Source organism: Macrobrachium rosenbergii, chromosome 20 (genome assembly GCF_040412425.1).
Source record: "Macrobrachium rosenbergii isolate ZJJX-2024 chromosome 20, ASM4041242v1, whole genome shotgun sequence".
Classification (NCBI taxonomy): Eukaryota; Metazoa; Arthropoda; class Malacostraca; order Decapoda; family Palaemonidae; genus Macrobrachium; species Macrobrachium rosenbergii.
This window is the reverse complement of record NC_089760.1, coordinates 19,643,183-19,657,500: the sequence shown is the minus strand read 5'-3', so window position 1 is coordinate 19,657,500 and position 14,318 is coordinate 19,643,183. Positions and strand designations below refer to the sequence as shown.

The 14,318-nt window shown below is 35.2% G+C and overlaps 1 protein-coding gene across 1 annotated transcript in view; it reads right to left on the bottom strand.

Moving 5' to 3' along the window:
* LOC136848906 (thyroid receptor-interacting protein 11-like) overlaps nucleotides 1–14,318 on the bottom strand; it is a 181,952-nt gene that overhangs the window by 163,240 nt on the left and 4,394 nt on the right. Inside the window, exons 3-4 of the mRNA XM_067121729.1 lie at nucleotides 13,044–13,154; nucleotides 10,764–10,946 (exon numbers count right to left, since the gene is read on the bottom strand). Of these exons, the coding sequence (XP_066977830.1) occupies nucleotides 10,764–10,946; nucleotides 13,044–13,154 (294 nt within the window). The remainder of the gene's footprint in view (nucleotides 1–10,763; nucleotides 10,947–13,043; nucleotides 13,155–14,318) is intronic.

The following is a 14,318-nucleotide window of genomic DNA, read 5'->3' as shown; positions in this document are numbered from 1 at the left end:
CTCATTTTCAGAATGGTCTAATCATCAACTACAGCATTAGGGGCCAACCTCTCCCCCTCCCCCACCAACCAAATGTTTGTACTGGCACCCTTTTAATTATTCATCTAAGGAATTACCGGAATTGCTTTCTTCCTCCTTACTTAGTCTGAAACATTATTCTTGACTATTGCATTTCTCTCTCTCTTCCCTACCCAGTCTAACGGTTCGCCCTCTTCCCTGCCTTCCTCACTTTTCCTATCTTATCTTTTTTCTCTCTCTCTCTCTCTCTCTCTTCCATCATCTTAATCTCCCCTCCACGCAGACTCTCTCTCTCTCTCTCTCATCCTCTTTCCTTTCTTTTTCTATCTTTCCTCCTCTAACGGCCGTTATAACTCCCTTTCTAACCCCCAACCCCCAAACAACACTCCCTCCCTAGCTCAACCCCCCAACACTGCCAAGAGGTCCCAACACCCACCAGCCGTCTTTCCTTCCTGCGGCTCTAAGCGTTATCGAGGAGGTGATAACAGTTCAAATATTTGCTATGCCAGCGCCGACATGGGCAGGTCGATATTGTGTACTATTATAATACCTGCCTTCCTTATCATCGGCCATCCCCACTCCCCAACCCAAACCCCAAAGGTACAACGGTGCCCCTAAGTGCGAGGAACAGGGATAAAGTGGGTGAGGGGATTTGAGTGGTTCCGACTGGGAATGCAATGGGTCATTCCCATTCCCGAGAATGGTGAACTATGTAACAGGGATGAACGGATGTACACAAAAAAGAATCAATCACACACACACAAACACACACACATATATATACAGATATATATATATATATATATATATATATATATATATATATATATATATATATATATATATATACATATATACATATTAGTATATATAGTATACATATTTATGCAGATAAACTGTATATATATATACAGTATATATATTTATGCATTTTTTTCAACATTTTTTTTTCAACCCATTTAACAACAGAGGGCAGCCCAAGGGAAGTAGAGGACAATAATCACTGTTACAATCACACTTAAAACTGCTGAACCATGGATGAACCAAGTGCAGAAAACTTCCACATTGGTCGCTTCATACAAATACACAAATGTTTCCCCAGCAGTGTATCAAACACCCATAAATGCAATGTGCCTGTCACTTTCTTTATGGATGTTGAGTTCCCTCCTTTCCAAATCCACTTTCTATCCCTATATCCACCTCTTTCTAGGTCTTTCTTTCCTCTTTCCTCCTAATACTTATGAACTGCATCATTTTTTCACTATCACCTTACATATGAATTGCATCATTTGTTTACTATCATCTTACATTCTTTCCACACTGCCAAACCATCTCAAAACAAACTGATCCATCCTTTCACCTACATATTTCCATATTTCTCACCTTTCAATTTTCATGCCACAAATAATAGGTAAACAATTCCTCTCTTTAGCTCCCACCTTTCTTTCACTTGCACTCAACACCTATTTTTCACTCACACAGAGGAGAGTTGGAGTAACAATCTCTTCAGCATTCTAGCCAGGGCTTCTACAGGCACTCCCCTTTGCCCCAATCTTTTGCTTCTCATTTGACTTAGCCATTAAATGGGCCTATTATTCAGTCCATTAAGATTTAAATCTCACTAAGGCAAGTGGATCCTGCTACCTTCCTTACTTCACCTAATCTATGACTCACCTCTTCTCTCTTCCTACCATAATGTGAATGGCATATTTACACGCAAATACTATCAACACTCTACAGGTTCCATTCTCTCACCATCTGTAACATTCACTGTTACATCTTCATAGTTACCACTTATCCTCATAACCTTACTGTTTTCTCTTGATGTGATCCTCTTGCAATAGCTTTCAAACTCTCGCTAATCACTGCAATTTCTTTTCACTGTCCACAATCAGTATTGTATTATCCATGAAGATCAGTCATGTCACATTCCATTCATGTACCCTCTTTTTAACAACACCTTGGCAATGACAACTACTGTTCTTACTATAACTTCTCACATCACATCAATGCATCCGTAAAGATGTTAAACACCCATGGATCCCTAACACATTCTATTTTTTAGGCCAGACCAGTCACTCTTCCATCTGCAAACTACAACACATGCCACACTTCAATCTTAAACACTTTTTATTATGATCAACAATTTACCTTCTATTCCATTTTTCTCAACACACTTCACATTCCAGCTCTACCAATTCTGTCATAAGCTTTCTCCAAGTAAATGCCACATATAGTTTTTCCATTTTATTTCAAATTTCTCACACAACTCAACATAACAAACACCTGAGCCATACAACATCCCTTTCTTACTTGCCTATCCCACACTGTTCTTGCCCTGTACAACATTCTGCCAAGTATTAATTTCTCGATAAAAATCCTATCAACATTTTTCCTTTATTTTTTATGCCCTTATACAAAGGAACAATTATTCCTCTAACCATGTTCTTTAGAACATTTCCCTTGTCTAGATATACCCTACACACTCCCATCAGCCACTCAAAACAGTTTCACCATCGTACAGTAGCATCTCACTTGTAATCACAACCTTTTGTATTAATTTTTCTGCCTCTTAACTGCCATCCTTACATCTTCAAAAATAATTTCCATAACCATTCTCAAACATACTCCAATTTCTTCCACTATTGCATCATTCAGTTCTGCCTCTCTTCTAGCTTCCACATTCACCATATCTAAAAATACTCCAGCATCAACCCAGGACTGCATTCTCTTCAAAGAACATCTCTCTATTTGCATCTTTAATTCCCATATTCATTTGCTCATTATCCTTTCTCCTTCAGTTTATCGCATTCAGAACAACTTCTAATCCTCCCTGAAGTCCTTGATCACCTTCCTTACTTTTTTCATTACATGTTTTCTTTTTCTATCTTACATCCTCTGTGACCAACCTATCCATCCCCTTGTATGCCTGTACACAATTCATCCTTCTGTCTTGCAATGCACCTTAAAAAATCTCCTTTTTACCATCATGGAAATTCTCACTGCCTCATCCAACACTCACTGATTTCGTTCCCTTCTTCTACATAATAAAATTGCAAAAACTACCTGCTGACCTCATAACCCCATCCTGGTACTTGACACTCTTCACATACTCCTTCTCCTATGCTTTTAACTTTAAATACACAAGAGATAATCTTTTCCAATGAAAGGACATCTATAAATACGCTTGGACTTCTCCAGACGGCAGTCATACAAACCTAACAGATCATGTAGCTAATAATCTACGAAGAGAAGAACAGAACCCTGAGAAATGTTAGGAGCTACAGAGGAGCAGATGGTAGTAAAAACCTACTTGTAATGGCCACAATAAAGTTGAAATCAAAGCCACCCAACAACAAAGATGACAGAATATCTAGGTTTAATACAGTAGTTCCTTGAAGATGAACATTAAGGAGCTTTTACAATGAATGTCACAACAGTCTTGCAGTTATAGACACCATATCAAAGGAGGGGCAGACAATGAACGAGGACTTTTCAACACTGAAAATGTATGTCAACTTGCTGGAAAAGAAGTAATAGGATATGGGTTAATAGATGAGAACCTTGGATATCAGATGAGATCTGGGATACAACAAAGGATAAAAAAATGCAAATGGTACAAGCTGAAAAATTTCAGGAAGGAAATGAAGAATACAAAGTAAAAAATGCTAAGTATTTAAGTTTAGATAAACAAAGATCAAGAAGAGATAAGACAGACTACTTGAGCAAGCAGGCCGATGTTCACAACGTCACGTATTCAAGGACTGGCAATATTGAAAAGGAGAAAAATAACTGTCAAAATGAGGGATGAGTCCATTCTAAGAAGAGATGAAAGGTAATGTGGGCAGAACATTTTTGTGAAGTCATGAATAAGAGATATGGTGAGGATAATATGACATATCACAGAAGCTGAAGAAGACCTAAATATACTTATATTTGAATTCTCAAGTTTTGAAAAAGAATCAATAATAAAGAAAACATCCAAAGAGATGATTTTAGCTGACACTGAAATAATACTTCATATACTTAGCAGACTGTTTTGAAGAACATGGAAAGAAGATACAAAGCCCACTGATTGGGAACTGGAAGTCATAGTTAAGGTATAAAATGTGGATGACCTGACTGAATGTAGATAAGCACAGAGCACTGCAGTTATGTCGGTCATGATGCAAATATTCAGCATGCTTATTTTCAATAGGTTGGAGAAATTGATAAAAAAGTTGGGAAGTGAAATGGCTACTGCAGAAAGGGCAGGGGTTGCACAGATAAACTATGTATTAAGACAGATTGTGCAGCAGTCTATGAAATTTAAAAAACTTCCTTCTGGGAGCTTGTGTTGATCATGAGAAGTAATTTGATAGCATCCACAGACTAATACATATTATGGAGGGTCTTGCATCAGTATGGCATTAAATATGTAAAGCTCATTGAAATTATCCATAAACAAAGTAGATACCAAATTAATGTTGTTAAAGTCTTAACATGTGAGTATGCAGTAAAAAAAGTGGGACGATACAATGGAATATTATGTCTTCACTGTTGCTTGCACTGCTCATAAATTTTATAATGAAAAAAGTGTTTAGGAAGAGGAGCTTTACAATGGAGTAACAATTGAAAGTTGACAGACTTCCAACTGATTACACAGCTTGCTTAACAGAGTACATTACATATCATATCTACAGAGATGGAACTCTAAATAAATCTATGTAAAACAAAAGTAATGCGGACAGAGCACACACAAAGGGATGAAACAGTATTAGAAGGAGAACAATTAATAAGGCTGAATCTTTCATATACATACAGTATTTAGAAACAATTTCAAGTACAGGTTCCATCAATCTGGAATTCTGTGAATGACTAGACAGGGGCAATCAAATGATGGGCAGACTGAATAACATTTGGAAATTGAACAGATTGGCAATGCACCCAAAAGTAAGTCTAGTATGATCTATATTGTTAAATGGAAATGAATCATGGTAAAACAGTGAAAATACTATACAGCATATCTAAAAAACTGTTACCTTCTAAACAATGCTTTAAAAACACTACACCTCAGATAGCACTACAAAGTTAGATACCCTTTGTGAATTATGGTACATATTAAAGACCAATTCACCTTAGCAAAGAAATAAAATATATACAACATAAGCAAAATTAACTTTTGAAAATCAGTTACAAATGGCAGTAGCAGGAGTCAAGTTTCATGAAGTAAGGGATCTAAAAAAAATGTATACTACAGAAGGGTGAGATGCATAAGACTGCAACAATACAGTATAAGTTCACTAAACTTGAAAATTAACAGGATGAACTATAAAATTAGGATGATTTCTCTTTATTCATCTCTCTATGTTTATTTACTTATCTCACAAGGTAACTCTTAAATGTCAGGTAGTCTGCCAATATAGTGATTTTTTTTCACAGAATAAGGTAAATACCACTGAAGCCAATCATGATCAGCAGAGGCTCACACAGCCTCTAAGTCACTAGAGGCCGCAATTCAAATGCATCAGCCAATCAGAAGCAAAACATGTTTCAGTGATAATGACTGCATATATTTACTATGATCTCCAAAACACAAACTACCAGTATAACTCCAGTTTTAACCTAGGGCAGCTTTCACAGACAGTACACAGTATCAATGAGTTTTTATGCTTTATCATGATAATGACTCCCCATAATGTTTTACTTGAAGCTAAACCATCTTTCAAATTCATCATGATCAAAAGAGAATGAACAGTTTATACCAACTTGATTTTTCATAATCTCTAAGATTCCTAGCTCATTAATTGTACAGTATTCATATTCACTTTTTATAATTTTTACATTTTTCTGAGCTGCAATAAATGAAATGACACATTTCATTCAAATATGTTACTAGCGTAAAAATTACAATATATTTCCAGATATTGTCACCTCTTATTTTTTTCTTCTCATTACATTATCTTTCAAATTCACCAAGATTAATAGAGGAGAGAGTTTAATGTATAATAGCTATATTTTGGATGCTAACAGATTTTTAATAATCTATAAGATCTCAGGCTTACAAATTGTATTCATATTCACTGTAATTTTTAAAATGATTCTGAGTTGCAATAAATGAAATGTTAACAACGTACTTGTCATTCAAATACTTTTCAACAATAAAATTAATATACTGTATAACAAATTTCTGAGATCTGAAATATTAATTAAATGGATTTTTCCTTATGTATTATTTTCAGGTATGAATGAGAAATATTTGAAACCATACACACATAGCTGCGGTGCTGTGCTGAATATTCATGGGTCATGTTATCAACTATTCAAAGGATGGAACTATACTCAATTTTAGTGATGTCAACCTGGCCTGATGTAGCCTGACATGCCCTCAATATGAGAATATCTTCAAGTCACTTTGCCAAGATTAATGCCTTATGCAGCGTGAGTCACTTTCGGCAGGATTAATGCCTTATGCAATCTCACAATCTGCCCAAAGCGGTATAAGAAAAATGTTTCTTTAAGTCTAAACATATGCTACACAAAAAGACTGTAAAACCCAACATAGTCTAATACCCACCAAAAGTATCTTGTTTTATAATGAAAAACATTTTTGAGAACATCATCTCTTAGGATTGGACTTGGTATTTCTTCTTGATTCTGGGCTGGGGTGAATCTGATAACTAGTTTTTAGTGATGAGAATTTAAAACCATCTATTGTCAGCCCTTTTAGTGATTAAATTTTAATGTAGTTTTGGAGTTCCCTACATGATTCTAGAGCAGTAGATCCACTGCCACAGCATTAGCAAAAAAGTGTACCATGGAACCCAGTGTAAACATCTACTGAGCTGTTTATCGCTAATGCACAAAAAGGTAAAACTTCCCAATAAATCATATTTTTTACACAAACCCATCAATCATCAACAGCCTTACTCCATGAAATGGCTCTCCAACTACACCAACCTGATAAATCTTGAAAGACAGAAGACCTCCTTGCACAGGCTCAGACTATGCTCTTTCTTCCCACAAAGCCTCATTCTTCTGTCATGATTCTCATCATGATTCAAAAAGAACCTTGAAATGTATATTTTTTTGCTTCCAACTGAGTCTCAGAGGCAGTGATGCTTCCTAAAAACCTTGGAAAGTTTTGAATTTTTACCTGTTCCAATCAACAAAGGGTGCTCTGGTTGATTCAGTCTAAGGGATATTGTTCCAATCATTTCACTACACACTTAATGATTTTACTCTTTCATAAGCCATCAAAGAGGAGTTGTCAGTCTTAGTTGTTAAAGGATTTAGATCTGCTTTTCTTGATGTTGTTGAGCTTTGTGGAACAAGTATAGGTTCTTCAACAAAATTTAAAAGATCTTGTGTTCTTTGAGAAGAAGTACTTACTGAGGGCAAATACATACCTAGACAAGTCTTGAAAGACCTTTGATTCAAAGCTTCTCAGTGAACCTTAACCTACAGATGGTCTTGTAGCGTGTGTGGTTGCAAGGTGGTCCAGTGAACTTCAAGTGCTCTATATAAGTAACACTTACCAACAAATGGAATTCAATGGGTCTGTCCCTTAACTCTTAATGGACAGGCATCATCATATGAGTATCTATAACAGGTTTTCAGTGATGAAAGGGGTTACTCATACGAGTATTAATATTATGCGTCATACGATTTGGATGAATTTAGCAGGAAAGATGTTCATAGCACTTCAATGGTTGATAAATGACTTATGGCAACTGTGTAGCTCAGCACAGGACAGAGGGGGGGATCAGTGTGCCTTGAGACTTGATGGGGGAATGTATTGCCCCTCTCTATCCTATGACATCTTTTTATTTATTTGCTCATAAATATACCTATTGCTGTTGGTTTTAGTTCCTGTCTTTTATGATAGTATGTCAGCTATATAACTATAATTTTGCAAGGAAAAGTGCAAAGAAATACTGGAAAAAACATGTATATATACCTCACAAAAAGTCACTGCATCTCCACATCTCAGTAAATCTCGTATCTCCCCATCTCAGTAAATCTCGTATCTCCCCATCTCAGTAAATCTCGTAAATATTTTACAACAAACATACTAAGAATTTTTACTGATTTTAGTTTTGATCTGTTATGATATTGTGTGAGCTGTAATTATAATTTTACAAAATAAAATAAAATAAATTATTAGAAAAAACAAGTATAACCTGGTAAAATTAGCATGTTTTTATGAGTGCCTTGTAAAAAAGGCCCCACACGGGGTTGTAAGAAGTCACTTTCAACTTCCCATGGAAGGTAGGGAAAAATTTTTAGAACTTTTTCCTTACACCATGTGCATTTGCATATCTTCCTCTTTCCACTGATGTGTTTTTTCTTAAATTGGCCAACCTTAAAGTTTGCCTGGTCTGGGGGTGTGTTTAATATATATCTTTAGCCCGTCCCTTAAGGGTTAAAATTGTCCATGAAACAAAAACACAACTCAACATTGCCTGGTTTGAATCATTGTGCCCTTGACCTTTCCAATTCATTCAACTCATACTGTGATAGAACACCTGTACCCAGTCAGACAAATGCATCTTTACTTCCAAGAAACCAAGGACTACAAAGAGGGCACATTCAGGCTACACTTTTCTATGAGATGTTCCAGGGTTTTGAGCCAAAGAGAAATTGTATTTCTCTTTGGCTCAAATCACCTATCTCGATTGCATGGGGTAGTGTAATACATAACAGTGTTTTACAAGTTTTTCCTGTTCATTAAGCAAGTTCTTGATATAAAATATTTACTGGCAGCTGCATGGAGGTACCCTATATTCATACAATTTTCTTCACAAATGTAGCATGCAGATGGTATTTATTCTACTCATTAGTACCTGTAGTAGTAGCAGGATACATGGCACAAGCTTCAATTGAAGGTTAGCAGAATCATCACAACTTATTTCTGTCATTTTCCATCATGCCACAGTTCAAACATAGACTTTTCAGAATGACTTGCCTCTTAATATGAGAAGTAAAATCCTCTAGAATTTTGTTTGCAAGAGTATCCCATGACCTTATTGTTTTTAAGAGTACCCCGTGACATTATATTTAAAATTTTTTTTATGTTTACTCTGATTTTCAGGCTATATCTTTCAAGAATTTTGGAGACCAGTCTATTCTGACAAAATGTTTTACCAGTCTATTCTGACAAAACATTTTAATTAATTTATTTTTTCATGTTCTGAGTATTGCTCCAATTTTTGTTCTTCAGCAATTTACCCATATCTTAACCCTTTCACCTATGACCCTTCTGAACAATTATGTCTGTGGGAAGTGGTAGTGGCTCGCGTGGTAAGTGTAAAATGTTTATACCTTACTTTGTTCAAAGACATGTAGCACCGACAAATTTAAAGGTACTGTATACTGCTCAATTTTGTTTCAATTTGCAGCTGAATGGTTTTTTCTATACAATGGCATAAAATATTTTCCCAAAATAATTTCTGTATAGGTGGAAATATGAGTAGAAATGATGATATGAAAAAACTGTCCTTTCTCTCCCCCCCAAAAATTACAGAAAAACTATTTGAAATAAAGTCTGTTTTTATTTATAGCACACCCACATAAATTACCTAGTTACTGCAATGAAAAGCAATGTAATTATAGCAAAGAAAATATGAAAAAATGAATGACAAAGTAGTGTCACATTTTCAATTAGACGTGATACACTTTAGTATAACTTTTTTTGTTCAAAGACATGTACCCCCTGAAATTTTCAAGGTAGACACCTCAATCTTATTTCCTTTGTGGCTGAATGATTGCTCTATACAACAGCATAAAAAGTCCCCAAAATAAGTTTATGTAGGTGAAATAAAGAGTATGAGTTTACAAGATATGGGAGAATTTTGCACTTCCCTCAAAAACTTTGCCAAAAAACAAACTATTTATGATAAAATCTTCATTTCATATCCATAGCAAACCCAGATAAATTGCCTGCTTAGTGCAATGCAAGTGGTGCGTTCTCTCTCTCTCTCTCTCTCTCTCTCTCTCTATATCTCTCTCTCTCTCTCTCTCTCAGAAAAAAGATAGATGATTTACTTTACAGAATAAAAATCTAAAACTATACAAAACCAATAAACATACATGTTACATGCGTATAAAAAATATTTCCTCTCTCTCTCTCTCTCTCTCTCTCTTATAAAAATGATTAATGATGTAATCATAGAATAAAAATCCAAAATTATACAAAATAAAAATACATGTTACATATGTATAAAAAATATCAGGAACACTTGCCAAATTTTATTCTCATCTTTTTTGCTGGTTTGTGCAATTTCTTTTTTTTTTTTTTTGATGTTTGCATGCACCATCAAAACACCAAGGACTTAAATTTGGGTGATGTCATATCAGTGAAATGGTTAAATATTTTTGGATTTCCTTTTGCCCTAAATACAGTCCTAAGTAAAATATAATTTGGTACTAACTATATCCGTAAAAAGCATAAAGGTTTATATTTAGGTATACTGTACTCATAATTTACTGTAACACTCAGTTCCTGGTGGAATATGATAATCTTTTAAAAAAACACAATTTTTGCACAACCAAATGTTTACAAAAATACATACTGTATTATGATAGAATTTAGCAATAATGTTACACTAAGTGGTCTCTGTACATTCTGACTTCAAGAGGCTGGTATCTAATCAGCCAAGATATTTTATCCATTTCACTGAATTACAAACATCTTAAAATACCAGAAAAATAAAAGAATCATGTAAAATTTATATCTTTTGCTTAAAAAATAAAGGAAAACACACCTGCTGATTCTGAACTTCAAGTGCACCAGATACAGGATCATGTGGATTGTTATAGTTGAGGCCCTGTAGACCATCTGCCCACTCGTGATTTTGTGATCTGTTATGGTTCAAAGTATGGTTGGAGATGTCAGCAGCCTCCCATCCCCATTCTGAACTTTTTTCTTTCAGACTTCTCAATTGATTCTAGAAAAAAAAAAGGAAAAGAATGTTCTAAACAAAAGGGGAAAAGAATGTCTGTTAAAGGGCAAAGCTACCTTATGCTCATCTTTTAGTTAAATGGGAATTACAATGGCTTCAACCACTAAAATATAGAGGAATTATAAATTCATCTCTACAACACCTCCATAGGAACTAGAAAAAATATAACGTGTATAATATTCCATGCTCAAGTTTTCTTGACATCCCTCTTATGTGATGCTGGGATAAAAATTCATGACACATTTTATATTACAGTAACTTGACTAGAATAAAGTATATAGATTATCAAACTAACTATAGTATGGTGAACAAAAGACAGCAACTACAGCCTTACTTATATAAAAAAATCTGTTAGGCCTTGAAGCAAGTTTTATATTTTGTAACTAGAGTACCTATTTTGTTATGTCAACAAATCACCTGTGGATGATGGATTATTAAGTCTGGGTTGTAAACTAAGCACTGTAAAGATTAAAATGCTCTTTTTCAGATCGCAGCAGACACCAAACTTTGTAGAACTGTTCAGCCTAATATGGCAAGGTAGAACAAAATATCATCCTTGAAAAGCTGTAGAGTAAGCTCATTTTCTGTTCAGTCTAATTGTAATAGGATGAAAAAACAGGTGTAAGATGAGTTATACTTCTTCAAAATGGCAGTGGGGTAGGAAATAAGTGATCTGACTATTACACTACTGTAAATATATAATAAGATGCATAAAGGCAACTTTCTGAAAATATCACATAATAAAATGTCAAGTTCTGCTTGCAGAATAGTTACTCAGTGCCTTGCAGCTGCCTGATATAATGTCTGCATCACAGGTGCTAGTACGGTTCCCTGACAAGCCTGGCTGCCTGTGCAGTTGTCTGGTGTCATGTGTGGGAAGTCATTATCTGCTTTACAACTTGTTTCTGTTCGCCTGTTTGCCTGGAGTCTAAGTCTGCCTTAGGTATTTATCATATACAATTGCCTAATATGTCAATGGTACCTATATATTATCTTAAATTTTACAGTTGTCTGATGGCTCTGTCACCTGTGTTTCAGTCTTATCATGTTGATGACTTTTGGGACCCTAATTATGTACCCTACAACCAACTCCTCTGCCAGGGAATGCAGACGGATCAAGGGAATATAACTGATAGCATACAAAAAAACTATGCCACCTGAAACTGTGTCACACAACTTCAAATGCATCTGAACCATTGTTCATAGACGAACTGGTTGAGGTATCTCTATGCCCACTGCACCAGACTCATCAGCCCTATAGGTGACAGTTTATGTTTGGGATGATACACCATGGGCTCCTCACACTACTAATAATACTAACCATCCTCTCATTACTTTTTAATAAAATAGGACAAAAGGCACTACATTCTTTTACTCAAGTCCAACTCAATGAGAATGTATATCAGATACTATTCCTCAATAGCGTTTGAAAGATTCAACCTTATCAAAACCTCACCAATCACTTCTCCATATAGTATTTTACCCTTTGTGCATAAACTGTTCTCATTAAAGTACTTCTGTTTTTCTTAGATTTAGTGTGAGTCCCATCTCTTAGTATATGAGGCATACTATTAAAGCAGCTTTGTTTTGGGAGCAAAAGTTTACAATTATATGTTATGAAGTAGAGTTTATAAATAAACTGTATCTCCTAACCATGGGAGCAGTAAACCTGTTCCACTCACGAAAATGCAAGCGATAGAATAAGTTACAGTGTGGGAAAAGTAATTCCATATGACATGGTCACAGACTTTTTAGAGATGTTTGATGAAATCTACAGTATCCTCCAATTTTTCTTTTAAATCTTATCTTCATCCATAGCCTGTGCTTTCTAATGCTTTCCCAAACCTGACTAAATAAATGCAAGAAATTTCATATTACGATGTATTAACATAGTTTTTCTGTAATTCCTACTACCTTTTGAAATTTTACAAAAAAAAAAAAAAATCACTAAAAAGTGCTTAGAAACCATGCTTTATTCTTTAGCATTACCAATGTTCTGGAGCAAAAGAGCATTAATGAAAAAAAAAAAAAATGGCATCTACATAAAAAATAACAGCAAGAACAACACAATATTGTACATACCTCAGATTCTTGCAGCTGCTGTCGAAGAAGTTTATTTTGGTGAGCAGCATGAATATCAGCAGCATGCAGCCTTTCCTCAACTTCCGCTCTTGCTCTTTTACATTCTTCTAACTGTAATTGAAACAAGTTAAATTTATCCATAGAGATCATGAAAGCAAATGGTAAGAAACTAAATTCAAGACCATAAGACATACTCTGCTGCCCACATACATCCTATGGAGAAAAAACCTCTTTAATCACTTCTCTTTAAACATAAATATACTGTGTTTGATTTTTATAACTGGTAGCACCTTGCATAGTTGTTAAGTCTATGCTATATCTTCTTCTGTGCACAGGACAGGAATCTACAGTATGTAAATCCTATGTGTACTGTACACTGAATAATTAATCTATATATATGGAAAATACCAATACAAAATTTGACATATTTCCTGTTTTATAAATACAAACCTTCTACATGTACCCTATTATCATAACTCTAAAAATTGGCCATGCTGTGAATAACAATAAAGACACCTGCTCCATAGCTTTCATTAATTTTCCCTAGCTTTCAATTCTAGGAGACTGATGTGTATCTCCCAGTCCTCTTGGGACTAAAGACCTGAAGCCAAGAAGCCTAACATGCACGTACTTATCCTTCAAGGTGTCCATGAATAATAACAGCTATATGGAAGGCAGTGGGAGAGGTCTGCCAGAACTTTTGGCCATGATATTAATCAGAAAACTGTCATGTTCCTTGGCATTGTACTCAAAACCTGCAACACTGACAACTGCCTTTTCTCCCTGACTTTGGGGAAGTCTGGAAAAATTGAGACCACTGTTTATCCTTTACTGGTTAGAATGAGAGGAACTGCAAACACAGGAAAAGCCTGTGGGAGATTTGTACAACAGGTAATATAGAAGGAAGAGGGTTGACAAACAAAAGACCTTTGATAGGATGTGAGAGAAGAGAAAACTTTATCATGTTCTATAGTAAGCCATGAGTCAAGGGAATATCAAAATGATAGGATCTCTAGAACAAAAAGGTTGTCTGATTTAAAAAAGAAGGACCAGAGCCTGAAAAATCCTGCTATATGTAACAGCCTTACAGTTAGCTATCTATCTAGTTAAAAGCAGTTGAAAACAGGTGGAGAAGTATGAGAGCATAGCCAAACAAAATGACAGCTTGCTGGCTTCTAACACTTATTCACTGGGTTAGGACATGGAATTAACTGCACAAACAAATCAGGAGACATCAAAGATATTTGGGTGAGCAAAAAAAAAATTAATTTCCTT